The sequence below is a fragment of the Rhinopithecus bieti genome, unplaced genomic scaffold (assembly GCF_001698545.2).
Source record: "Rhinopithecus bieti isolate Rb0 unplaced genomic scaffold, ASM169854v2 scaffold_36315, whole genome shotgun sequence".
NCBI lineage: Eukaryota > Metazoa > Chordata > Mammalia > Primates > Cercopithecidae > Rhinopithecus > Rhinopithecus bieti.
The window spans coordinates 1,657,257-1,685,124 of NW_016815814.1; the positions used below are offsets into that span (position 1 = coordinate 1,657,257).

The 27,868-nt window shown below is 40.3% G+C and overlaps 1 protein-coding gene across 4 annotated transcripts in view; it reads right to left on the reverse strand.

Annotated features, from left to right (window-relative positions):
• ARHGAP25 (Rho GTPase activating protein 25) overlaps window positions 1-27,868 on the reverse strand; it is a 115,873-nt gene that overhangs the window by 76,247 nt on the left and 11,758 nt on the right. For 3 of the 4 annotated variants that reach the window (XR_001881798.1, XR_001881799.1, XM_017853788.1), the window contains exon 1: window positions 6,810-6,897. The exons of the other annotated variant lie outside the window; for it this stretch is intronic. Coding sequence is in view for 1 of the 3 variants with exons in the window: in XM_017853788.1 (XP_017709277.1) it covers window positions 6,810-6,882 (73 nt within the window). In the remaining 2 variants the exon portion in view is untranslated. Of the gene's footprint in view, window positions 1-6,809; window positions 6,898-27,868 lie in introns of those variants that run through there. 4 annotated transcript variants of the gene reach the window in all.

Genomic DNA, 27,868 nt, shown 5'->3' on the forward strand with positions numbered 1-27,868 from the left:
GGAAGTGGCCACAGCATCTGACAAAAGGTGCTTCCTTTTTCCTGCGTGGGAGTCAGTATCTGACAAGAGAGAGGAGAAAATAATGCCTCACTCTGAAGGCTCGGGGTGAGTCCCACGCAGCTGCAGAGGCCGCCGGAAGCTGCCTGGGCACTCTTCCACAGCGGCCGGCTAGAGGAGGGGCCACACGCCACAAGCTGTGCTAGCTCCGACCTCGCTGTCGAAAGCAGGCCTCCTCCAGCGGACCCCACTCAAACCCCAGCCCCCGGCCACAGGGCCAGCCTGCAGGGAACTGGCACCTTCTGAATTCTCCTGCCCAGTGCCATTCTGTCCCCTGTCCATGGAGAGTATCCCAGCCCTTTATGCTGTACAAGGAGCTCGCTGCTGCTGCCTTCCCATTACCTTTACAGTTAGGTTGTCACTGCCAATAGAACTCAGAAGCAGGATTTGAAGCCAGAGCCCCTTGAACCTGCTGCATGGTATAATTGTCTTTTATTTTCACACAGGAAGTCTGCCTGTCATTTGATTAAGTCCAGCCTGTACCTCCACATCTTGTCTCCATGGTAACTTCCACCCAGGGCCACTCTCTCCTTTCCTTCCCTAGGCAGTGCTCCATCAATCATCCTGGTCCTCATTCAACACTTCCTTCTGAGCCCCACCTTCCTTCTTTCCCAGCCAGTTCAACGATGCCCTTGTCTCCTTGGACTGTGCTGCCCTCCACACTTGCTAATACCCAGTGTCTGCACCCCTCTCCTTCTGCCAAGTGTTGCTGGAGGAAGGCTCCATCTTCCAACCCCCTTTTTCAGGTTTTATCCGTCCCTGAACCACTCACGACACAGCTAAACTAAGCCATCAACTCTACTCTCACCCCATTTCATTTCACCTGATTGGAGACTAGTTCTACCTTTCCTGACTTTTTGACAGTGGATAAATTATGCATCTCTGAGCCTCGGCTTCCTCACTTGCTAAATTAGGATAATAATACTTCCTAGTTTGTGGAATTGTTGTAGAGATTAAACAAACATATGCAAACCACTTAGCACAGTCCCTGGTCAAAGGTAAGTATATGCTACTCTTACTATTTTTATCAACAGATGACTTTACTTCCTACTAAAAGGATGGGGGTCATCACTGAGAGCTTCTTCAACTTCCCTCTTCACTTGAAAATGTCATTCCATCATCAAGCTTCCTCTCTTTCTTCTTTTCTATCTTTAATGCATTAAATTGCCAACACCTCCTCATTGATTTTCAAAAATACATTCAAGGGGTACATATGCTGGTTTGTTACATGAGTCCATTGCATAATGGTGGGGATTGGGTTTCTAGTGTACCCATCGCCCAAATATTGTAACCAACAGGTAATTTTTCAATCCTCACCTCCCTCCTGCCTTCCCCATTTTTGGAGTCCTCAGTGCCTATTATTCCCAACTTTATGTCCATGTATACCTATTGTTTAGCTCCCACTTATAAATAAGAACATGGGATATTTGATTTTCTGTTTTTGAGTTAGTTAGGATAAATAGCCTCCAGCTCCATCCATGTTGCTGCAAAGGACAGAATTTCATTCTTTCTGATTCCATTATTTCTATCTCCTTCTATGCCTGTGATTCTCAGTCTTTATAGTCATGGCATACTTTCAAACACCAGAGTTTTATATGATATTACAGAGTCTTTCTGTAGCTATCTCCAATTGTATCTAGAGTTATCACCCTATTTCCACATTTCACCCTTCTGTCCAATATTGCTGTCTGAAGAGGACTTCACTGTAACTGGGCTCCCTTGACCTTCACAAGGGGTCTGAGTTCCCATAATATACCCTTATACCTGGTTCCATCTGGCAGTCACTTCTTACCTCCCACCAACGACCTGGTGAGGTCATACTAGGTTGTATCCCAGGTTGCAAGACGTATTTGATTCAGCTTCCCATTGGACAGACATCATCACAAGAGTGCTTATACTCAGATATAGAAAAGGTAATTTGATATTTTGATGACAATTTGGTAGCTTGCTTACAAAGGATTTGCTTTATATCAGGGTGTCTTAGCAGCCCAGTTAAGAACTTTATCTGAGATCTTGATCCTCAGTTACTTGCTATCTTCAAGGCCTTCTATCTGTAATTAATCACTTGCTCTAAGGCTGTGGAAATGATCCCAAAGGAACTACAGAAAGATGTTGGCAGAATACAATGGAGAGGAGGAAATTTGATGGACTGTGTACAGCTCTGTATCTCTGTAAGTCAGAGACTGTACCTTGCAAGAACTCTTATCTGTCCTAGAAAGAGGACAGACAGTAGGCAAAAATGAAAAAGGTAGTTTACACACAAAACTTTTGGAGAAAATCAAAGAGTGATTTATTCCAGCAGATGCAGAGGCATTCTCCCCCACCTCAGTAGCCTCAGTGAAGTCCATCCCAGTGTGGCTTTTGTGACCATCCAACTGAAGCAACATCAGATATGAGAGGGAGGACCCCCTTCTAGCAGTGGCATATGAGGAACCTTTACTTGGCTTCTGGGGTGATGCTATCAAATGGAGCCAACTCAGGAGTAGGGGAAAACAGGGAGGTGCCACATGGTGGCTAGAAGGACTCAGGCCCCTTGGGCCACCCCCAGAGGCCCACAGACATTGTTAGGACCACAGTGGGGGTTAGGTGAAACTGGAAGTCTCCAACAGCATTGAAGAAGTGGGGAGGGGTTAGGAGAAGAAAAAAAGATACTACAGATTGGAGAGAATTCACTCAGCATAGAAGAAATTAGTTGCTGATATTTTGTTCATAGTTTTGTGAAATGCTTCATGATTTGTTGTGGCAAAAACAGCTATAACAAAAACAGACAAACAAAAAACCCTCCTAGGAGCACGTGTGCATTGCAAGAATGACCTGGCAAAGGCAGGAATAAGTGCGAGGATCTTATGTTCCAAGACCTGCCCAAGAAAACCTTTGATGCCCTTGTGACAGAAAGGCAACCACCTTGTCTGCCTACATCTGATCAAGGCTCTGCCTGGTCATGTTTTATATCCATAAATGATACTACTCACTCTACATCCAACCAATGTTTCTTTAGTGCCTGTTAACATCCCACCATACTTGATGTAACTATGGGAAATGGGCCACCTGTTACAAGTTAGAGAGTGGGGATAGCTCAGTATAAACTTCCGCACTGCTGGAATTAGGCCCAAACCCTGGGGGTAGGGAGACAGCTGGGGACTCAGATGAGCTAGGGATTAAGCAGGGGCACTTTCCATCCCATGTGCAGCGCCATCTCCCTCCTTAGCCCACAGTGTTGCTCACCAGCCAGGCCTAGCATGAGATGATTAAAATAGCTGAGGAGAAAGTCTGGGGGCCTTGAGTTTGTCTTGGTTTTGATTAACTTTCCTTGTTAGGTTCTTTGAACAGTCTCTCTTCTTCGTGGGTGTGACTTGTTCCGGATAAAGTAAACAAAGAGATCTGTTACTATTAATGGAGTTGTTTCTCATAATGAAAAGAATAACCATGATAAGCTTCACTTGTGAGCCAGTCATTGTACCCCGAGTGCACGTTCCCAACCCTTCAGGAAGGAGGTCTGAAGCAGGCTGAGGGTTGGAGAGGGGGCTCCAGGCAGACCAGGGCGGCAGGGGGGAAGGTGGGAAGGCAGTTGCTCAGTGTTTACTGAACAGCCCGAGGCGAGTGAGAAATGAGAGCCTCAATGAGGTTAGAAACATCACCTTACTCTAGTAGAGAGAGGACGAGAAAGCCCCTACCACTGCACTGTCTAGTACAGTAGCCACTAATCATGAGTGGCTGTGTCCCTTTAAGTGAATTAAATAGGTTACATTAAGTTAAAATTGAGTTTCTCTGTCATACTAACCATGTTTTAAGTACTTGGTAAGCCTGTGTGTTTTTTGGCTACAGTACTGGACACACAAATAGAGAATATTTCCATTATCACAGACAGTTCTGCCGATCAGCACTTGCCAGAACCTGAGTGCTATCATTACAAAGCGTGGGGTGGAAATGGGCCATAAAGGTGAGGCAGCATTTTATCAAATAGAGAAATCAAGCTGGAGGGCCCAGAGAAGAAGTGCTTTAGGTGACAGAGTGAGGCATTCAACCTTGATTAGAGAGGTGGTAGGGAGCTATTTCATATTCCTGAGCAAGGGACGCCCATGATAAAATATAGTTATATGACTGGACTGTTCGTGTTGAATTTTAGTCTTCAGGTGAGAGACAGTACTGGAAAGGAAAGAAGAGAAATAGAAGACGTGCCATATGCCTAGGGATGTTGTTTCTGCTGTAGAAGTTAGCTGCTTTTTGCCCCAAGATGGGGCAAGGGAAAATTAAAGAAGGAAGTATGAACAGAGAAGTCAGCTGAGAAACGTTATCACTTCCTTTCTTCATCTTCTGCCACTGAACCCTCAAAATAATCTGCTCTCAATTCTGACTCAGTCTAGATTCTACTTTGGATGGCTGTAAATGTGTGGGCGAGGTGTGAATAGTTCTTTCAGAGCTGGGGAAACAATTTCAGGTATTTTCTCAGTATGTTGATATGAGCCATGCATTAGTTTGGAAACCATGTTTAAATGGATTTGAAAAGGAAGTAGAATTTGCATGGCTTCCCCCAGCCCTCTCTTCTGATCTGTAGACCCATCCATCCAGCTTCCTAACCCACCTCCGTGAGAATGCCAAACTCATCATGCTTACCACCTCATCAAACTTACTACCTTTCCCCTTCTCACCTCTACTATTCCTCTTACTAACACTGACACACATGCCCAAACCTGCTTTACCTCCACTGGTCTCTCTGATGTACTTGAGTGACATTCTCCCAGCCAACCAATCAACACAGAAGGCTGCCTGTTCCTTATATTCAGCACAGACAGCATTGCTTATGACGTGAGCCTTCTGAAACAAAATTCTAATCATGTTACTTTCCTGCCTGAAAGCCTCTGATGACCCCCAACACCTCCCTCCTAAAAGATGAAGGCTAAACTACCATGGAGTTGGAGTCCTTCGTGACTTTTTCTGCTGCGTTTCCTGCTCTTTCTTCATACCCATCCTGCACTTTATCCAGGACAGCATGCTATTCTCTCTGCTGGAATGTCCTCCCCACCTGCCCCCACCTACATCCAATTTGACCTCTTGGAAAACTCTTACTTGTCCTGCAAGCATCCCTTCAGGTCCCACTTGCTGTGAGAAGCCTTCCCAGCCCTGCCAGACTTAGTTGCTCCCTGGCTCTGGACCCTTGTCACTGGGGACACATGTGCATCGTAGCCTTCATCACCTTGCTTGGTACTTTTTTCTTTCCCTGTCTTCCCTCTCCACTTGCACTCTAAGAAGACAGGGGTACTGCCTTGATGTTTGGCCTTGCTCATCCTTGTATCCTGCACCTAACACAGTGCCTAACAGAGAGAAGGAAGGAGAAAGTAGCAGAAGTGCACAGGCTTCTACATATACAGCCTTGGGTAAGCCATATTCTATCTCTGAGCGCCAGTTTCCTCCTCTGTTAAACTGTGATAATAACATGTATCTTGTGAAGTGATAAATCCATAGGGATTAGTAAGGATAAGTGGACAGGTCCCAGCCAGTGCCTGCTTCTTAAAACATGGACATTAAATGAAAGCTATTATTATTAACATTATTATTATGGTATGGACTCAATTTTATTCTAAATGAGAGAAAAGAAATAAAATATTAAGGAAGGGAGGGATGAAAAGAGGGAGAGAGACTGAATAGAGGGAGATTAGCTGGACATTGCACAATATCCCAGGTGCAAAGTCAGAAGCCTGGATTAGGATGGAAGAGGAAACAATATGAGAGGTTAATACCGAGAGGATTCAGCCACCTGCTGAACAAGGGGGAGCAGGAGACAAAAATATTTGTGAGGTTTGGGGTTTGAGTGGCTCAGGTAAGGCAGCTTTCCCCATTCATTCATTCAAGATTGAGGACTTGACATGCACCAGAACCATTTCGGGTCCTGAGGATATGAGATCAATCAGACACGGCCCTGACGGATCTGGGAGACCCATTCATGGAAGCAAGGAAGGAAATCAGAGAACAAGGTCAGTTTGAACAGTCGGGTGAGACCAGATCTGGACATGATAAAATGTGAGCGGGGACTGACAGCTTCAAGCTTCCCAAGAGTTTTGGTTTTGATAAGTAAGGCTTATGAATTAAGAAAGAGATTAGGGGGAGAAAAGAGGTGCAAGTGAAAGCCAGGAGATTTGAGTGACATGAAAATCTCAGACCAGAAAAGTTATTTGCATAGATATTCAGAAACCAAAGAAAAGATGGCATAGAGGAAACCAGCACAGAGGGAAGCATTTCTAACTTGAGGCTATGGGGATAAACTGAGATGCAAGACAGAAAAGGGTGCTGTTTTTCTCAGGATTTTTAGTAAAACTCGACACCTCCTAGAAAAGCATCTGGCAATTGAAGCATCTTGATAAATATTTGCTGAGTTAATAAAATAAATGTTTTAAAACGAAATGTGAGCCACCATGCAGGCATTTTGTATTTGCAAGAAATATTGGCCAATTTACCTATTGGCGGGATTTCTGGATATGTTCACTGTACCTACTTGAGCAGAGTGGCTGATGGAAGATATAATCCCTGATCTAACAATAATGAATATCAATAGTTACTTACGTATTGAGTACTTACCATGAGCCAGTCACAGTGCAAGCACTTTATACAGCTGTGTCATTTAATGCTCATGCTCTCTAGGGTAAGCACCATATTTTCACCCTCATTTTTCAGACAAGGAACCAAAGGTCACAGAGGTGAAATGACCCGCTCCAGTTAACAACTAGAAATCTGATTTGAAAGCTCGAGATCCATACCTAAGCCACAGCCCAGAAAGGAGCATGTATTCTTGTGGTAAAGAGAGGCATCCACATTGGAGATGGAATCCATGTCTAGTAATTCACAGGGTTAAAGAACCCAAAGTGAAGTGGACAGGAGAGACCATGCCACCCTTCACTGAGCTGGGAACAAAGCCACTGTTCCTAACCTATCATGTAAAGCAGCTGCCTCAGCCCCACCCATGTTGCCTCTAGATTGTGCAAACAATTTTGTGCTATTTCCGCCAGTGTGTGCTCTGCAAGGCTCAGCAGACCTTGAACAAACAGTGACAGATACATGGTACTGAAACCTCAAGCCCACCACTGAGGCTGTGCTGACACTCCAACAGGAAAATGGACATTTTAGGTAATCCTACTAGCTGCTACCTAACCTCATGTGAAGAGACCTAGGGATTCTCAGCAAGGCCCAGTGTGGCCGAAGCATGGGAGGGAGAGAGACTGAGCTAAGCTACTGTGGGCCGGCAGTCAGGCCCACACCACAGCTGAGGAGGGAGCCTGCTGGGGAGCTCTCTGAAAAGCAGACCTGGCATCACTACCATCTGAAAATGATAGACAGATTCATACATTCCTGCCCACACCCTGCACACTTACACACATGCAACGCCCCTACCACATTCACACACACATACATGCAGACCCCCCACCTATCCTGTTGTCAGACTGCGGGATGATGGCCCTCAGTTTCCACCCAGAAGGAAATTAGGACATTTGACTTCAGAAACTTCAGGCTCATTTTCTGTATCCCTTTTCTGTCTTCAAAGCCAACGGCCCCCCATCGAAAAGCGCCCATCATTCTTTTGAGTTTCATTGTTAACTTTAGTATGAAAAGCACTGCCCCTTCAAAAGGCATCTTAATGTGAGACTGATAACAGCAAAGGAGCCTTCTCTGTGCCCTGAAATTAAATCACCCGGGTATTCCCAGGACACTCACCCTTGAAACAAATTTGTATAACCTAATTCATAGAAATATCTAAAAGTCATTCCCTAAATGCCGGCCTCAATACTCTGGAATTGGGCAGATTTAATTTTCCCATGTTCTATGGATTCTAGAAATGCCCTTTATTGTTTGACAAGTGACTATGTCAACCTAGAGGAAAAAATTCTGCTTTGGAAAGGGGCTTGGCACCAATAGCTATGTCTTCTGCAGGAAGAGGTAAAAAAATGCTGTCTTGGTAGCAATATGAGACAGAGAGAGGGACATTATCTCTGTGTGTGTGAGAGAGAGAGAAAGAGAGAGGAAGAGAGAATGACAGAGAGTGAGAACGAGAGAGAGAGAAAGAGAGAGAGAGGGAGAGAGGAGAGAGAATGACAGAGAGTGAGAGAAAGGGAGAGAGAGAGGAGTACTGGCTTTCTGTTTCTTCTTTCTCATCAGCAGCTCTGGAAACCTGAGCCAGGAACAAATGTTGCAAGGTTTTTCTGCACTCCAGCAAATTTGTTTGACCTAGGATGCCTCTCCAGGGCCCCCCCTCCAGTGTTCATGTTTTGTGGCTTTCGTGTTTCTTAGGAATTTAGAGTGCAGTTGCCTCTTGTGGGTCTGCGTGTCTCCATCAGTTGCAACACGTTACCCGGCCCTCTCTGCCTATCTCTGCATAACAGGAAGCCACGTGTAATAACAAGAAGCTTGCGGAATCATGAATGTTTCCTACTGAACACTGCCCCAGAGCTGCCTCTTCCTCAGCACAAGGCAAAGTGGAGATTTGGCAATCAGAGGACAGATTTCTCTGGGGTGACACTGTAGCTGCTTAACTGCATATGCAAGCTACCTGCTTTCCCAGGCATGAGTGTAAAGGAAGAACAATTCTCATCAGGTAAGACTGCAGGATAATTAGTGCAGTAAGCTCTGCCCAGCACCCTGCTGGTGTGTTAAATTAGGAATAGCAATCGAAGTACGGACCCCTCCATTGTCAAAACTAGTCATTTATTTTAGGTAAGAGGTTTTGGTTCACTGGTCACTGGCATTCATAAATAAATAAGTGCGTTAGGATGCTTGAAATATTTGTATTGCATAAGCATGGATGAATTATACGGCCTGACTAATGCACAGGAAGGACCCTTCCAGGACAATGCTCAAGTACTGGCAACTACCATCAAGCACTGGCCCTTGAGGGCACAAGCCCTTACAGCCTAACAGGTGTCACTCCAGTCAGTTTCTGGGGCCTCTACAGCTCTTAGGGAGCTGTGATTTTAAACTTTAACTCTACTGAGAGTTAAGGTGATCAATGAACAATACTAGCAGTGGGGTGGGCCCAGGAAACAAGCCATAATGTGTTTCTCCTATTCTACAACCTGATAAAAAGATTCCATTAAAAACTGAGACAATTTGGTCATGGATAGAGGATAGATGATACCAACGAATTATTGATTAGTTTTGTTAGGCGTGATCAGGACAATGTGGTTAGAAAATAAAATGTCCGTATTTTTTAAGGACACATACTTAAGCATGGGGAAAATGTGTCTGGGATTTGTTTTAAAATATCTTAGCATAAAAGGGAATAAAAGAAAAAGAAAGGGATAGATAAAACAATGTGACAAAATCTTGTGTTGCATTTCAGTAGTGGCTCTCCATGGGGGTCCATTATATTTTCTCTGTTGATGTTTGGAATGTTGATATAATAAATGGCTTTTTTCAAGATTCTATTAGGCTTAAAAATAAATTCAATAGGCTTGTTGGGTTTTTTTTACATGTCAACTATTGTTCTAAACTTCAACTTGTCCATTTTCCAAGGTCTGCATTTCAGACCTGTTACTCCTCAGAGCACAGCAGAATGACACTGCACAGATGTTACACCACTCACATACACATTCCCTCCCAGACAGATCCGCCTCCATCCCCCTGCACTGTCACTTTATCAGCTGATGAATGGGAAGAACTGAGGGATTTACTGAGGCTGCCAGTATGGATAGTATCTCCTGTAAAGTCAGCTTTTACCCCAACACTTACTGGCAGAGAGGGAGAAAGGGCAGTAGAAACTGGAGGGAGCCCAAGGGTGGTCTGCAAGGGAACTTAGGAAGGAATGACAACCTAGAATTCTGGGTGACCTCATGGCAAGAGCTTCCATTTCCAAATTTTCATTAAAATGACAAAGGGACTAGTTCAGTAATAATAAGGGGAAATCTAAAATGAAAGTAAAAGTAAAGAAGGATGCTATGATTGCATGTCATTTGGGGGGAAGAGGGATTTCTGCAAGATGTAGGATAGGCAAGGCTAAACTGAAGACAGCCATTGGTCCCACAACTCAATGCATATGGAACAGCCTGCCCCAGAGGGAGTGGAAAGGGCCCAAGAAAAACCTGCACTAACAACGCCTGGAGAGGAACAGCAGCAGCATGGAAGCAGGGAACAGAGGGAGACCTGAGAGCTACTTCCAAGTGTGCACAGAGGCCTGGCTGGGGCATGTTATTTCCAGTTTACCCTGGGTGCCCAAAGTCAGGCCAGACAAAAAGTAACAGCTCTGTCCTGTTAGCTCCTCAACCAGGTCACAATATCAGTGAGAACAGAGGGTGCCTTTCCAACTAACCTGGAGCTACACAAAAAGAAAAACAAGAAGAAAACGAACTTTTCCTTCAACAGAGAGGGGAGCTACCCTCCCGTTTTAACCCCTTAACTGGATGCATCTTAAAAAGTTACACATAAGCTTGCCATAGCACCCAGCAATTCCACTGCTGGGAATCTATTCAGGGGATGTGAAGGCACATGTCCATAACAGTTTTTGTATGTGAATGTTTCTAGCAGTATTACAGATGATGGTCAAAACTGAAAACAATCCAGAAGCCATCAACAGGTAACTGGATAAACAAAACGTGGGAAAGCCAAATAACGCAATACTACTCAGCAACACCAAGGAGCAAAGGACTGATTCATGCCACACAATGAACCTCAAACACATTCAGCTAAGTGAAAGAACCCAAATGCAAAAGACAACAAATTATGAGTCCATGCATAAGAAATATCCAGAAAGGGCAATTCTGTAGAGTCAGTGGTTGCCAGGACTGAAGGTGAGAGCAGGGATTGTTTGCAAAACAGCTGGAGAGAACATTTTGGGGTAATAAAAATGTCCTAAAACTGGATTGTGATAATCATCACACAACTTTATAAATTTACTAAAAATCATTGAATTGTACACTTACAATGAAGGAATTTTATGACATATAAATTATACCTCAATCAAGTTTTTAAAAGAAAGATTAGAAACTAAATAACATATATAACTGCCATACACACAAAAAAACCACCATGGAAATAGTGGCAAGTAGAACAGTCTCTGCATAGAAAAAATGAGAATAATTTTCTACACCTTTTATGCAGTGAAACATGCCAGAAACATGCCAGTTAGAGATTTTTGCCAGTTTTGCCACTCAAATGTCTAGAATATTCCGGGAATGCAAGAATTCCTCAATATTTAAAAAACTAGTAAATGGTTCAGCCCATCAATAAGTTAAAAACTTGTATGTTTTCAAAGATTATGAACTTGCTTTTGATAAATTCAACATTAGTTTATATTAAATGTTAGCTATAAAGAACAAAAGATCACATTCTTAGGTGTTAAAGAGTATTTCAAACCAAAAAAAGGGGAGAGGAGAATTGAAGGAATGCTGAAAATTCAACTACAGAAAATTGGAAGAATTAAACATTTTTAGGATTCAGGCCAAATATTTGCTTGGTGTTTTAACTGTATATGGAAAAATGATGAAGTACAGAGAAGAATCTTCAAAGAAACAGAAAATGACACAGCAGAAAATTTCTAATGCTTCCATTGCATCATATAATTAAGAGCTGTGAAGTTTATGAAAATTTTCACTGCTGTGACACTTTGCAATTTTGTTAAAGATTTTTTAGAGTTTGATAAAGAAAGCACTCTAAAATTCATGAAAGATGAACAAATACAAAAAACCAACATCATTGTCTTCGTTACAGCTGGTGACTTGTGAAAAACTATCGAGATTTTACTTTTTCATAAAATTGTATTATTTACCAGCATTTCTATCAACTTTGGGCTACACTTCATGGTACTTGAGTAAGGCTTTGCAGAATGCAGTATTTTCCCCATGATTCAGCCACTGACATCTGGCAGTTCTGTTTCCTCTTCAAAGCTGTCAAACATTATCAGCTGCCTGAAAAATGCTTTAGGGGGTTTGCCTTTTATCACCCAAGGTCCTCACAAAAATGTCAGGACTTATTTTGTATGTATCTGTGAGCAACTGTAGTGTTTCTGTCTGACCTGGGCTTTCCTGGCCCACACACTAGCCTCTGCTTGACATTTCTTTTTGGTTGGCCACTCCTTCACAGTTCTTATGGAAGAACTAGAAGAATACCACTTGTGTTTCTTTTGCTTTTCTGTTTGTTTTAGCCAATAGTCACTGAAGGATCAACTAAGCTTTTGTGCAGAGGTTAAAGAAGCAGGGACCAGAGATGCATAAACAGGAGGTAAAAGAAGGAGAACCATGAGGGGGTGACTCAACAGGCTAACACCAGGACCCAAGGATGCAGTCCCAATTCCAAATCCCTCTGGCTTAGCACATCTAATAGCATACGAGATCTTTTGAAGGTGAAAAATGAGTTGTAATATTTGACTTGGGCTACTTTTCTCCAATTATAACTTGTGTGATTTGATTTATTTTTTCCCAATTATTGTTATTGCAGTAAAACACACATAAAATTTACTATCTTAACTATTTTTGAGTGTACAGTTCAGTAGTATTAAGTAGATTCACATTATTGCACAACCATCACCATCCATTTTCAGAACTCTTTTCATCTTGAAAACCTGAAATTCTGTACCCATTAAAGAGTTAACTCCCTTTTCCTTCTTCCCCTATCCCCCGGTAACCACCATTCTATTTTCTGTCTCTAAGAATTTGTCTACTCTAAGCACCTCATATAAGTGGAATTATACAGTATTTGTCTTTTTTGAAGCGGCTTATTTCACTTAGCATAATGTCCTCAAGATTCATCCATGTCATAGCATATTGCAGAATGTCCTTCCTTTTTAAGGCTGAATAATATTCTATTGAATGTATATACCACATTTTGTTTGTCAATTCATTTGTCAATGGACACCTAGGTTGCCTCCATGTTTTAGTTAATACAGATGATACTGCTATGAACGTGATGTACAAATATCTCTTCAAGACTCTGTTTTCAATTCTTTGAGTATATATTTAGATGTGGAATTGTGGGATCAGGTAGTAATTCTATATTTAAGTTTTTGAGAAACTGCCATACTGTTTTCCATAGTAGCTGTAACATTTAACATTTCCACCAACAGTGCAAAAGGGTTTCAATATCTCCACATCCTTACCAACATTTGTTATCTTTCAGTTTTTTAATAGCAGCCATCATAATGGGTGTGAGTTGCTATCTCACTGTAGTTTGGGTTGCATTTCCCTAATGATTACTAATATTGATAGCATTCTTTTATTTATTGTCCATTTGCATATCTTCTTTGGAGAAACGTCTATTCGAGTCCTTTGCCCATTTTTGAACTGAGTTTTTTTGTGAGGTTTTTTTTTTTGTAGAGTTTGGGAGCTCCTTATATATTCTGGATATTAATCCTTTGTTAGATATATGATTTGCAAATATTTTCTCCTATTCTGTTGATTTTTTACTCTGTTTGTAGTATATTTTGATACATAATTTTTTAAATTTTCGAAAGTCTAATTTGACTATTTTTTCTTCTGTCACCTGTGCCTTTGGTGTTAAAGCCAAGAAATCATTGCCAAATTCAATGTTGTGAAGTTTTTGCCCTACGTCTTCTTCTAAGAGTTTTACAGTTTTAGGTCTTAAATTTAGTTCATGGCTCCACTTTGAGTTAACTTTTGTATATGATATGAGTTATAGGCCTAACTTTATTATTTTGCATGCGGATATCCAGTTTTCCTAGCACCATTTTTGAAAAGATAATATTTTCCCCATTAAATTATCTTGGTACCCTTCTTGAAAATCATTTGACCATACACATATATGTGAGGGTTTATTTCTAGACACTCTATTCTATTCCATTCATCTGTGTCTGTCTTTATGCCATTACTACACTGTTTTGGTTTACTCTAAGTTTTGTAAGTAATCATATAATTTTTGAAATCAGGAAATGTGAGTTATCCAGCAATGTTCTTTTTCAAAATTTTTTTGCTATTCAGGATCCCTTGAGATTCCATATGAACTTTAGGATGAGTTTTTCTGTTTCTACAAAAAAAATCATTGGGATTTTGATAGGAATTGCATTAAATCTGTAGGTTGGTTTGGATAGTATTAAGTCTTCCAACCTAGGGAGCCTGGGATGTCTTCCCATTATTCTATTCTTCTTTAATTTCTTTCAGAAATATTTTGTAGTTTTTGCGGTTTTGTAGTGCAAGTATTTCACCTCCTGGTTAAGTTAATTTGTAATTAATTCATTCTTTTTGATGGTATTGTAAATGAAACTGTTCTCTTAATTTTCTTTTCAGATTGATCACTGTTAGTGTATGGAAGCGCAACTGATTTTTGAGCTTTGACTTTGTATCCTGCTACTTTGCTGGGTTTGTTAGCTCTAACAGTTTTTTGGTCGAATCCTTAGGATTTTCTGCATATAAGATTATATTATTTCTAAACAGAGGTAAGTGTACTTTTTCATTTCTAATGTGGATGCTTTTTATTTCTCTCCCTTACCTAGTTGCTCTGTCTAGGGCTTCAAGTATTACATTGCATAGAAGTTGCAAAAGTGGGCATCCTTGCCCTGTTCCTGATCTCAGAGTAAAAGCTTCGAGTCTTTCAACGTTGAGTATGATGTTCACTGTGGGTTATTTAAGAATGACTTTTATTATATTGAGATAGATTCCTTCTATTCTTGGTTTATTGACTGTTTTTATCATGAAAGAATGTTGAATCTTGTCAAACACATGACTATCATTTGAGATGATCATATATTTTTCCCCTTCATTCTGTTAATGAGATGTGTTAATGAAATTGATTGATTTTTCTGTATTGGATTGCCCTTGCATTCCAAGAATAAATCCCATTTGGTCTGGATGTATAATCTTTAAATGTGCAGTTGCAGTCAGTTTTCTGTTGCAGCATTTTGTTGAGGATTCTTGCATCAATGTTATAAGGGATATTGGTCTGCAGTTTTCTTGTAATGTTGTCTGACTTTAGTATCAAGGTAATGTAGGATGAGTTAGGAAGTTTCCCTTGTTTTTCAATTATTTTGAAAAGTTTCAAAGAGACTGGTATTAGTTCTTCTTTAGAAATGTTGTTGTCTGGCTTTAATATCAAGGTAATATAGAATGAGTTAGGAAGTTTCCTGTGTTTTTCAATTCTTTTGAGAAGTTTCAAAGAGACTGGTATTAGTTCTTCTTTAGATGTTTGGTAGAACACACTAGTGAAGACATCAGGTCTTTACTTCATTAGGAGATTTTTTATTATTGACTGAATTGCCATGGTTAGAGGTATATTCAGATTTTATTCTTTTCTAAACTAAAACTATTCTTTTACCTTAGGCTTGATAGGTTTTGTGTTTCTAAGAATTTTCTATTGAATCCAGGTTATGAAACTTATTGGTGTACAATTGCTTATAGTACTTTTATAATTCTTTTTATTTCTGTAGAATAGGTGGTAATACTCTCATTTTCATTTCTGAATTTAGTAATTTGAATCTTCTTTTTTTTTCAGTATCTATCTACCTAAAGCTTTGTAAATTTTGTTGACCTTTTGAAGAGCCAAGTTTTGGTTTTAACTTTCTCTATTATTTTATATTCTATATTTCATTTATCTATGTTCTGATCTGTATTGTTTCCTTCCTTCTGCTAGCTTTGGGTTTAGTTTTTCCTTTCTTTTTCTAGTTTCTTAAATTATGAAGTTCAGTGTTGATTTGGGATCTTTCTTCTTTTTAATGTAAGTATTTAAATCTATCAATTTTCCTCTTACTCCTGCTTTCTCTGTTTTCCATAGTTTTGACATGCAGTGTTTTTTTATTCACCTCTAAGTATTTTCTAACCATCCTTGTGATTTCTTCCTTGATCTATTGTTTGTTTAATAGTATATTGTTTAACTTCCACAATTTTGAGAATTTTCTAGTTCTCCTTCTCTTATTAATTTCTAACTTTATCCCATTGTGGCTGGAGAAGATACTCTGTATGATACCTACCTTTTAAAATCTATTGAGACTTAAACTGTGTACTAATATATGGTCTATCCTAGAAAATATTCACATGCACTTGACAAGAATGTATATTTTGTTGTTGGATGGAGTGTTCTGTATACGTCTCTTAAATCTAGTTGGTTTATTGTGTTGTTCAAGTCCTCTATTGCTTCACTTATCTTCTGTCTGGTTGTTCTATTCATTAATGGAGTGGAGTATTGATGTCTCCAACATTATTATAGAACTGTCAGTTTCTCCATTCAAATTTATCAATGCTTGCTTTATATATTTTTATGGTCTGTTATCAGATGTGTAAATGTTTATTATTGTTATATCTTCCCACCATACTGAGCAATCTATTAATGTATAATGTTTTTATTTGTTTCTTGTAGCATTTTTAAAATTTAAAGTTCATTTTGTTTGATATTAGTATAGTCACTCATTCTCTTTTGGTTACTATTTGCATGAAATATCCTTTTCTATCTTCACTTTCAATCTATTTGTATCTTTGGGTCTAAAGTGAGTCTCTTGTAGACAGCATATAGTTGGGCTGTTTTCTTATCCATTCTGCCAATCTTCGTCTTTTTAATGGTGAGCTTAGTCTAATTTACATTTAATGCAATTACTGACAAGGAGCAACTTACTTCTGTAATTTGCTATCTATTTTCTATATACCTTACAGCTTTTTTGTCCTCCATTTCTATGTATTATTATCTTCTTTTGTCTTAGTTGATTTTTTTGTAGTGAAAGGTTTAACTTTCTTCCTTCGTGTGTGTGTACATATATATTATTTAGCTATTTTCTTTTGGTTACAATTGGGATTACATTTAATATCCTAAAGTGATGATATTCTAATTTAAATTTATATGAACTTAACTTTAATAACATACAAATACTCTGCTCCTTTAACAGCTCTGCACCCCACCCCTTTAAGTTGTAAATGTCTCAAAATTACACCTTTATATACTAATAATTTTTCACGTCTCCACAATTGTGTAGTAAACAAAATGTGAAATTACAAACCAGACTGACAATAATGCTAGCTTCTAGACTAATAATTGTTTTTAAAATGATTTGACCCTTAAATCATGCAGAAAACCAAAGGTGGAGTTACATACCATCATTATAGTAATTCTGACTTTTATAATTGTAGATGTATTTACCTTTGCTGAGATGTTTTTTTTCCTTCATATGGCATCAATTTATTGTCTAGTGTCCTTGTGTATCAACCTGCAGGAAGGACTCCCTTTAGCATTTACTGCAAAGACAGGTAAAAAACTCCTTTAGCTTCTGTTTATCTGAAAATGTCTTAATTTCTCCCTCGCTTTTGGAGAATGTTTTTTCTGAGTATAAAATTTCTAGTTGACAGCCAAAAAAATAGCACTTTAAATATATCAGATCACTACCTTCTGGCCTTCAAAGTTTCTGATGATAAATTTGCTCATAATCTTATTTAAAATCCCTTGTATGAGACAAATCAGTTTTCCTTCACTGCTTTCAAAATTCCCTCTTTGTCTTTGACTTTTGATAGTTTGATTATAATGTGTCTCGATGTGGGTCTCTTTCAGTTCATCAGCTGTCATTGAACTTCTTGGATGTTTATATTCATGTCTTCCATCAAATTTGGGAAGTTTTCCATCATTATTTCTTCAAATACTCTCTCTGTACCCTTCTCTCTTTTCCTTTTAGGACTACCACAATGAGTAAGCTGGTCCTCTTAATGGTACCCCAGATGTCTCTTAGGCTCTGATCTCTTTTCTTACATCTTTTTTCTTTCTATTTCTCATACTTGATAATTTTCACTGTCCTATTTACAAGTTTGTTGATTCTTTCTTCTGCCTGCTCAAATCTGCCTTTGAATCCCTCTAATAAAATTTTCATTTCAGTTATTGTGCTTTTCAGCTCCAGCATTTCTTTTTGGTTTCTTTCTTATATTTTCTATCTCTTTTTTGATATTTTCATTTAACGTATACATCATTTTCTTGACTTTCTCCATATTTTCCTTCAGTTTTTAAAGCTTCTTTAAGATTTTTTAAAAAGTATTTGTCTAGTATATGTGCCATCAGGTCTTTGTCAGGAACAGTTTCTGTTGGTCTTTGTTTTCCCCTTGAGAGGGCCATACTTTTTTGTTTCTTTTTACGCCTCATAATTTTTTTGCTAAAAACTGGATATCTGAATCTAACAATATGGTAACTCTGGAAATCAGATTGTCTCCCTTCCTCAAGGATTTGCTGGATTTTGTTTGTTTGTTATAATTGTTGTAGGTTGCCAAGGATCAGCCTGAGCTGCAAACTTGGAGTCTTCTTAGGTCTTTTCTGAGGCTGCACCTTCCCCTGGGCAAGTTCGATGTCTTTCCAACTTACCCCATATATGTGGTTGCTTTTGAATGTCTTAGTCTTCAATGTCTGGCTCCCAAAAGGGAAAAGGAGAAAATGAAGGAGACACGGGAAAAGGCACATGCTTTTTAAATCCCCTGGAAGTTACCATGTGTTGCCATTTCTTTGTCTGTACCTCTGTTATCAGAGGCAGGAATCAGTGATCACAACATAGATCCCTATTATTTGTAGGACAAGGTTCATTTTTCCCATTCTGGCTCCTGCACATTGAGCACAAGCTGCTACTGGAATGTATGCACATCTGGAAAGCCTGCCATTAGGCTAGGGGTAGAGGATGTGTAGCCACTATTGTGTTAAGAGCTGAAACTCACTGAAATTAAGTACAACTCACTGTCCAAGCCTCCTTCTGGAAGTTGCCAGTTTTGATTAGACACCAGGGTTCCAAAATAGATACATCAGACAGACTTGGAAAGAGTAATTGTTGTCTAGGTAGGAAGACGGATTCGGCCATCTTCACATAATTCTCTATGGGCTATGTTTTAAGGATGTAATTTCATTAAATGTAATGCATATACCAAATAGAGATTCATCAAACATAAAATAACATATTTTATAATAAACTGGTTTAGGGCACATTTAGAAAAGAAATAGTAAATATCTTAATGTAAAATTGTAGAAACTAAAGAAAGAGAGTTGCTCTGTGTGCTCAAGAATGAATCAAATTTTCCTCTTTCAACTTTTAACTCAACCATTACCCCCACTCCTCTTTCTTGGCATTTTCTTACTGTATCAACTGTGAAACGAGCTTACTTAAAATCAGACCCAAGAGAGGTAGGTAGAAGTTGTACTCAGACTGAAGAAAAGCATGCAAAATTTCTGTTCCTTTTAATATATGAAAAGAGGTTTCAAAATACAAATAGATAAATGTAGCTGATTAATTGACTTTAACATTAAATTCAACTAATACATAGCATTTATTATGTTATACCTGGAATTGATGGATTGGCGGGGGGTGAGTTTTCAGAATGCCATTTTGAAATAACTTGCATAATTTTGAAAAAGAGAATCCAGTATGAATTTTTTTTTTTTTTTTATTTTGGAGTGTTCTGCCATAAAAATAGCACTGGTCATTACAATCTTCCAGCACTTTTCTCTGAGTGATAAAAGCTATTTTGGAAAATGTGGCTTTTATGATCTTTGGGAGGAGGCCTGGAAAAGGAGGGTTGAGAGTTCAGAGTAACACAGGAAATCTGTGTTTATAATGCTTAAGTGTGTGGGTGTGTTCCTGTGGGCAGTGCTGGAGAGAAAAAAATAAAAGAAAATGCATGCAAACCATTGCAGGCAGGAGTTGAACAAAAGACTCAAAGAGTCTATAATATTTATGAAATGTATTCAATATTTACAGAATATACTGGATTGAGGTTATCAAAAACAACTCTTGACACCAAAAGCACAATCCGTAAAAGAAAAACGTGATATTTGATTTCATCAAAACTAAAACTAAGATAATGAAAAGCAAGCCCTAAGAGAGTGAAAAGCAAGCCGCAGGTTGGGAGAAAATATTTGCAGATCATGTGTCTGAAAAAGGACAAAACTCAACAATAAGAAAAAAAGAAAATCTTTTAATGAGCAAAATATTTGATCTGAGACTTTACCAAGTGAAATGATGCCAAACAGCATTAGTCATTAAGAAAATGTAAATTAAAATCACAATGAGATACTACTACAAATATATTAGAATAATTAACATAAAATTTTTAAAAACTAACAACATCAAGGATCAGTGAGAATTAGAAACAGCTGAAATTTCTAAAAGTGGCCAGTAGGAACATAAAATGACACACCCCCTTTGGGAAACAATTTGGTAGCTTCTCATAAAGTTAAATATATACCTATCATATGATCCAGCAGTAGCACTCCTCAGTATTTACCCAAAAGAGATACAACATTATGCTCACACAAACTTATAAGCAAATATTTACAGCAGTTTACTCATAATGTCTAAAAATTAGAGACAATCCCAATATCTTTCAAGTGATGAATAGATACATTCATACAATAGAATACCACTCAAAAATAAAAAGGACAAAACTATCTATACAAGTAATAATATGGATGAATCTCAAATGCATTATGTTGAATAAAAGCAACCAGGTTTCAAAAAGCACACATTATAGTTTCATTGATATGACATTTCGAAAAAAGCAAAAGCATGGAAGTAACAGATGAGTGGCTGTCCAAGGTTTGGATTGGGTGAGAGGGCTGATTAGAAATAGATGGGAGGAGGAAATTTTTTACAGTGATGGAACTCTTGATTGTGGTGGTTGTTACGCGGCTGTATCGCGGCTGTATGTATTTAACAAAACCCATCTAATTGCAGATCAAAATGAATACATTTTACTGGATGACAATTTAGAAACATTGTTTTCATTTGCTCACATTTGTTGCACATTTGTTATACAGAGCTGACATTCTCACCTCCTCCTGACCTTCAAATGTTTCCACAGATAATGCAAGTTCTGAATGAAAAAAATAAAGTGATGTTTACTATTCTATAGTGACTTGTTGAGGTAAGTAACCTGAAAAAACATGGGAATGTGGGAAAGACTACATTCAAGAGCAACATCAAGCTAAATCTACCCCAGCGATCAGGGAGTAACATTTCAGAGTGGACTGATAGCACCCCTTCATTTAGCTTGCTCTTTTCGCAGGTGCTAGGGAAAGCCATGTGATGCCAACAAGCCCACACTGCTTCAACTTCCTGTGAAGAAAGCCCTACCATGATCCCCACCCACATTATTTATTTTGGTGTCCTGAACAAATAAGAAAATGTAGCCAGTAGTGTTTTCCTTCCATAATTCAAGTAGTACTGGGTTTTGATATAAAGGAAAGCAAGATGCTGGGCAAGTTGGTGTGGTTAAAGACCCTGCACAGGAGTTCTCTTGTGGAAAGTAGCAGCAAGTCCACTAATGTTCAGGCGCTCTGGGATCTAGTCTTGATTCTGCCATACAGTAACTTGCTGTGCTACTATATGAGCATTTCACATAATTTCTCTAGGTCTTTATTTTCCCATTGTCTTAGTTAATATCTTGGTTGCAAGAAACAGATGCCAAGTCAAGTTGGTTTAATCTAGATACAGATAAATAGAAAGATAGATAGCCAATAGTTCTCAACTGGGCGGTGGTTTTATCACCCACCCATCCACCCCAAGTGGACATTTGGCTATGTCTGGAGGTATTTTTGGTTTTCATATCTGGGAGGATTGATACTATCATCAATTGGGTAAAGTCCAGGGACTACCCTACAACGCATAGGATGGCCCCCAACAATAAAGAATTATCTGGATCAAAATAGTGATGAGGTTGGGAAACCCTGATATCTATATATGTATATATGTATGTATGTATGTATGTATGTATCTCTTTGTATATATACTATGCATATAATATTTATGTGTCTGTAATTTTTAAAGCATAGTATATTATTTCACAAAATCTATGGAAATTTGGGGGGTTGGAAATCATGGCGCAGGAAGAGTAGAAATCAAGGCAGATTTTGCAGGTTTTGAGTTCTCAACAGAGTTCAAAGGACTTCCTCTTAGTACCCTCTGATTTCCAGGACTCACTTACAAATGCCCATTCTCTGTGAACCTCAGACTGAGGGGAAATGAGAAAGACACAGCTTGAGGCAGCTGTTCATTCTGCTCTAGTTGGCTATGTCCAAGGGGGAGTGTTCAAGCCAAAATTCAAGCCAGTAGCCATCCTTGGAGACTGGGTCAGGAGCCCTTAGAGAGGTGGAGTTGGGAAAACAGCCCTAAAGAGGCCAATTACATTTATCTGTAAGGTACCAATAATGCCACTGCTCCTCTGGAAACCTACTATCACATAAAAGGCTGTGGTCCCCAGGGGAACTTGGAAACAGAAATGGCAGGTGTCTCCTTTAAATGGAATTCATATTTCTCTTTTTTTCTATCTTGAAGAACAGATTTCATTTTTTACACTTCTGTAGAACAAATGGAATCATGACTTATGTTTCACAATTTCCATAGCTGATTTCATGAACTTTAACAAGTTTTCTTTATTTATAGCAGTCCCAAACTTTATTCCCTTAGAGACGTCAGGACGTGGAGGGTAATTTTGCTGCCTGCCCTCTGCACTTTAAAGACCAAGTGAATTCAAAGAACAGTAAATCCCTGCCCCAGCACAATAAGTGGGGTCCAAAAGGATTTTACGTGGGGTCTAAAATTCAATCAACTATTCATGGTCGCGTCATTTTGAAGCTAATGAAATGGCTGCCAGGAACCTGCACTGCTTGCCAGTGGGTAGCGCCAACCGACGCCCATCCCAAACTTGGCTGAGTTTGCCGCCATCTAGTGGCCACTCGCAGCGTTAGTTTACACCTCGCAATGAACAGGATGAGGGCCTGTGGCGGGCCAGGACCAGCGTTCAGCGGGCCATTCTAGGAATTTCCCGGTTAGTTGTCGCTCTTGGATTGGTCCAGACCAGGAAGACTAATTATTACAGGATTACTTAATAAGGAGCTTTTCTGTACTTGGAAACATAAAACAATGGTTTTAATCTTTGTGAGATTACAGGCCTCTTTGAGAATCTGCCTATATGCATATAATTTTTCATACAATTTCTAGAGGGTTATGGGCTTACTAAAGCCAATCCATGGACACAAAGGGAAAGACACTGAATATAAACCTGATACATATGTTAGCTTGGTGTACTTGTAAGCCATTCTGAAGTCGTTTGGAACAGAAAGGGAAAATGGCAAGGGCAGGTGTGAGAAAGGGAGGAAATCTACTACTAAATGGAGGATAGTAAGAGTCTTACTGTCCTCTAAAATGTGGCAAATGTCCATGGCTCTTTAGTTGTATTTATACATGCCATGTATCTCCACCTTAGCTTTCCACCCTTAAAATTGGTTCCTTTTTTACATGCCTGAATTTTTCCTGGCCCTTCCTATTCTCCTCTGGTTTCCATCCAAAGTTGCTGGTGGACCAACAATAGGTTTGGGTGGGGAGTGAGAAGACTTCCTGGGATTAGTCTAGCACCCCCCATGGGCTGGATGAGTGGGCAAGTCTTGCACCCTCCCTGGCTCAGCGTGAGGAGGAGCATCCTTTAACCCCTCTTAGGATGGAATGAGACACTGTGTGCAAGTGAAAGACCTGAAACAGTCAGAAGTGGTACACAATTTTTGGAGTCTGCAATGTCATTCCAAAAACAAGTCCTTCTAAGATAGTCCATAGGTAATTCAGGCTTAAAGCGGGTGAAATAAATGTCAGCTGGACTTGCTGGGAGAGAAAGGATGTATTGTTCTATTTTCCATGGGCCTGTTGACAAGCAGCATTAATAACTATTACTAGCGCCTCCTCCCCACTACTCACATTATAAGCAAAAAGCTTTCACCTTTGGTTTCAGTAACCCCCTAACACATTACTTTTACCTCGTGGACTGTTACTTTAATCAAAGCTGAACTCTGGAATATTAAATAATGTTTTAATGTATATTTTTAGGAAAGAAAATTTTGCAAAACTCAAAACCACTACAATAAAGTAACACAACTGCAAACATTTTGTGAATGTGTTGCCATTGTGCTGTTTCTCTGGGTCTTAGCAACACTAACGGCAGCAGATCACAAACTTTGCTGCATATCCAGTCACTTGGGAGCTTAGAAAAGTTCAAATACCTAGACCACAGCCCTTGTTACTTAAATCAGTGTCTCTGGAGTGGAACCTGGGTCTGAAGAAGTTTTTAAAACCTCCCCAGGACAGCCACATTTGGTAACCACTAACTTAGTGGAGGAGTTGAGAATGTTCAGCTGAAGCACTCAGGCTACCTTTGCATGATTCCCTTTAGCCCCCGGGTGACTGCTCTGATCAACAAAACTATTGACACTCACAAGCACTGGGGTGCTCACAGAGAAGAAATTAAAGGCCATGAAAACTGCAAGATAGGAAATGGTTAAGAGGCTTACAGTGGAATCTGGGCTTGAAAGGGAGATAAGAGAAGTGGATGAATGTGAAATCCAGGTAGGAGGTGGACAGGACTGACGGTGCGGTCAGTTGGGGTAGGGGGAAGTCATGAGGCCACGGGATGGCTCAAAGGTGACCTAGTTCCTGGGAAACAAGGTGGCAGAATGTCAGTCAGCTACGTACTTTGCAGAACCCAGCGCAAAATGAAAATGTAGAGCCCCTTATTCAAAAATCATTAAGAATTTTAGGATGGTCACAACAAAACATCAGATTCAGCATGGAGCCCTTCTAAGCATAGGGCCCAATGCAATTGGTCCTCTTTTCCACCCACACCATCTTCCGCTTGTTCCTCCTCCTTCTTCCTTCCATCTGCCTCTCCCTCACCCCGTATGCTGGTGTCTCTCCCTTTCTCTCTAAGCTTCTCTGTCTTTCTTTCTTCCTCTCCTTTGCCCATCCTCACCTCTAATCACAGTTACCCACTTAACCTACCTGCCCACACTACAAAACTGAGGTTTAACTTTTGTGTTTGGATTCCTGAGTAGGGCTGCTTTTCCTGGGGCCACTGAGTCTGAAGGATTTCTTTGCCCACACTTGAGTTTCAGTCATCAAGAAGACTTTGATTATAGGAGCAAGACATACCCCTTGTAGCTCTGTTCAGCAGTCTAAGCCTTAATGACTTAAGCCCTGACCACCCTCGGGGATAGCTAAATGCTCAGTTACCCACATGCTGTTCCAAATTAGCTTCAGAAACCGAAAGCCCCACTTCCCTCTCCATAAAAAAGTCAGAAATATCTCTCTGGACCAAACTGTTGTTCAATCACTAATAAGGACAGGAAAAAACAAATGCTTCGGACTCATTTTAACTTACTTAATTTCACTGGGCTGGAGAAAAGTTAACAGGCCACAGACAGGCTATTCCACAAAAATCTCTTTGATACCTGTAATGTGCTGGAAACCGTCCTTGGCAGTGATGATCTAAAAGTGCATGGAACAGGCAAAGCCTTGCCTTCAGAAGCTTCTGATCTAGTGCAAACATGCAAAGGAATGAGATTGTTTCAGGCACAAATAACAGTATAAAGAAAAAATGTAAGGTAATGGGATAAAGAGAGATTGGAGTTGCAGGGGCTAATTATAGCTAATTATACTAGATGCTAGGGTCAGGAAAGATGTCTTTGAAGAGATAATGTTTGAACTAAAACTGGATGGAGTGGAGGAAAGGCCATGGTAAGATCTGGGAAGCACATTTCAGGGAGAACAGCAGACAGGCCTTGAGATGGTGTCTATGAGCACTGGGTGTTCAGAAAACTGTTAACAGAAGGAGAGTGTGGCTGGGACACAGTGTGGGAGGAGCAGAGGACTAAAGGTGGGTGGACAGAGAGAGGCAGGGGTCTGATCCCATGGGCAGGGATCATGAGTTTGAATTTAATCCTAAGTATACTGAAAATTTTAATGAGGAACTGACATATTTGATTTCCACTTTTAAAAGATGTCGAGTCTGGCCACCATGCAGAAAATACATGGTCCAGGACAAGAGTGGAGGCAGGAAGCCAAGTCAGCTAACTATTTCCTAGACTAGGCAAGAAATGGTGGTGTTTACAGCATTGGAGATAATGGAAATAGTCAGATTAAGGACATAAATTGGTGGTGAATCCAAAAGTCTTTTCTGGTGGATTAGATCTGGAGTGGAAGGGGAAAACATGAATGGAAGATGACTCTAGGTTTTTAGCCTGAGCAACTCGGTGAATAGTAGAGCCTTTTGCAAAGGGCAGGTGAACTGGGTGTGGAGGGGTGGGAAGAGGGATGATTCAGAATTCTGTGCGGGACACACTGGGGGACCGAAGCCTGTGAGATATTCAGGTGGAGATGTGGGGCCATCCAGAATCCAGAAAAGAAGTTGGAGCTAATGTATGAAAGTTAGGGTAGGATTTAAAGCCATGGAAAGAGCTTTAAAGGTTTTAAGGTTGGATAAGAGGACAGGTGGACTGAGCCCTGGGACTGGGGCCAGTTTCACAGAAAACCTGTACAGTCATAAAGGGCTCCATGCTTAGATGGTCCCTGTGCATGGTTTAATGCTTTGCTGTCACTATCTTGAAATTCTTGATACTTTTTGATCAAGGGATCCACGCTTTCATTTTGTACTAGGCTCCACGAATGATGTGGCCAGTCCTGCTTGGGACACTTCATTGTTAAGAGATCTGGTAGAGAAGAAGACTTCATGAAAGCAGACTCAGAAAGAATAACTAATGAGGTAAGGAAAAGCCAGAGGGCACGGTGTCAACGAAGTCTAAAAATTTTTTTTCAAGGAGAAAATGCCTGACTGTCAAATGCTGCAGGACAGTTGAATAAGACGAGGACAGAGGATTCACTCTTGGCTTAGCAAGGTGTGGATTATTAGGGACTTTGAATTGGAACCTTCCTAGTGGAGTAACATGCACCAGTGCTTAACTGGGCTGACTGCTGAGTAAGAAGGAATCAGATCTATCACTTATATTTGAAAGCCTGTGTCAAGAAGACGTCTACATGGGGGTACCTGTCTCTTTTTTTTTCTTTTTTTGAGATGGAGTTTTTTTGTTGTTGCCCAGGTTGGAGTACAGTGGCCCAATCTCAGCTCACCACAACCTCTGCCTCCCAGGTTCAAGCAATTCTCCTGCCTCAGCCTCCCGAGTAGCTGGGATTACAGGCCTGCATCACCATGTCCAGGTAATTTTTTGTATTTTTAGTAGAGACGGGGTTTCTCTGTGTTGCTCAGTCTGGTCTCGAACTCCCAATCTCAGGTGATCTGCCTGCCTTGGCCTCCCAAAGTGCTAGGATTACAGGCGTGCGTCACCACGTCTGGCCCTGGGGAGGTCCCTGTCTTTAAACCTGTGCCCCTTCTCCCTCCATCTCCAGCTCCATTTTTCACAGTCAGGGGCCTCACACACATGGATGTGGACACCCCAGCCCAGACATCCGAACTTTGTTCTGGGCCTCGCTGCAATCATCCGTCTGCGGAAAAACCAGTGGGAGGACCTAGGAAAACATTATTGCAGCTCCTGGCCATCTGCATAGGGAATTTCACAATCTCAGAGGGTCTAGAAGGCAGGCAGGGCTCAGGGTCTAGGTGGGCATGTCCCCTTAACCAGACTCCTTGCACTGTGGGGAGGAAGGAGTACAGATGGAGCAAGAAAAGAGCAGGACCCTCTAAAATACATGTCTCCAATGGAGGCCCCTGTTGTCCAGGCCTATGGGCTATACTGGAGATGAAGATGTGGGTAGATGAAAGCTTTTCGTGGTAGGAAAATTGAGTAATTCTCACTTAGTTGTACATATTTTTCTCTATGAATGTTATCAGTGAGAGTGACGGCAGAAGGAAGTGTTAAGACCTTGAGGGGAAAATTTAAAAGTAGGCATAAACGTTTTGGGGAAAATGAAAGTGAATTTACTAGGTATGTGCTATAGTTTAAATGATGGCGTCTCCTCCAAAATTCGTGATGAAACTTCATCTCCAATGCAACAGTAGTAATAGGTGTGGCCTTTGGGAGGTGATTAGGTCATGGCAGCTCTGCCCTGATGGATGGCATTAGGATCCTCACAAAAGGGCTTGAGGGAGTGCGTTCACCCTCTTCTGCC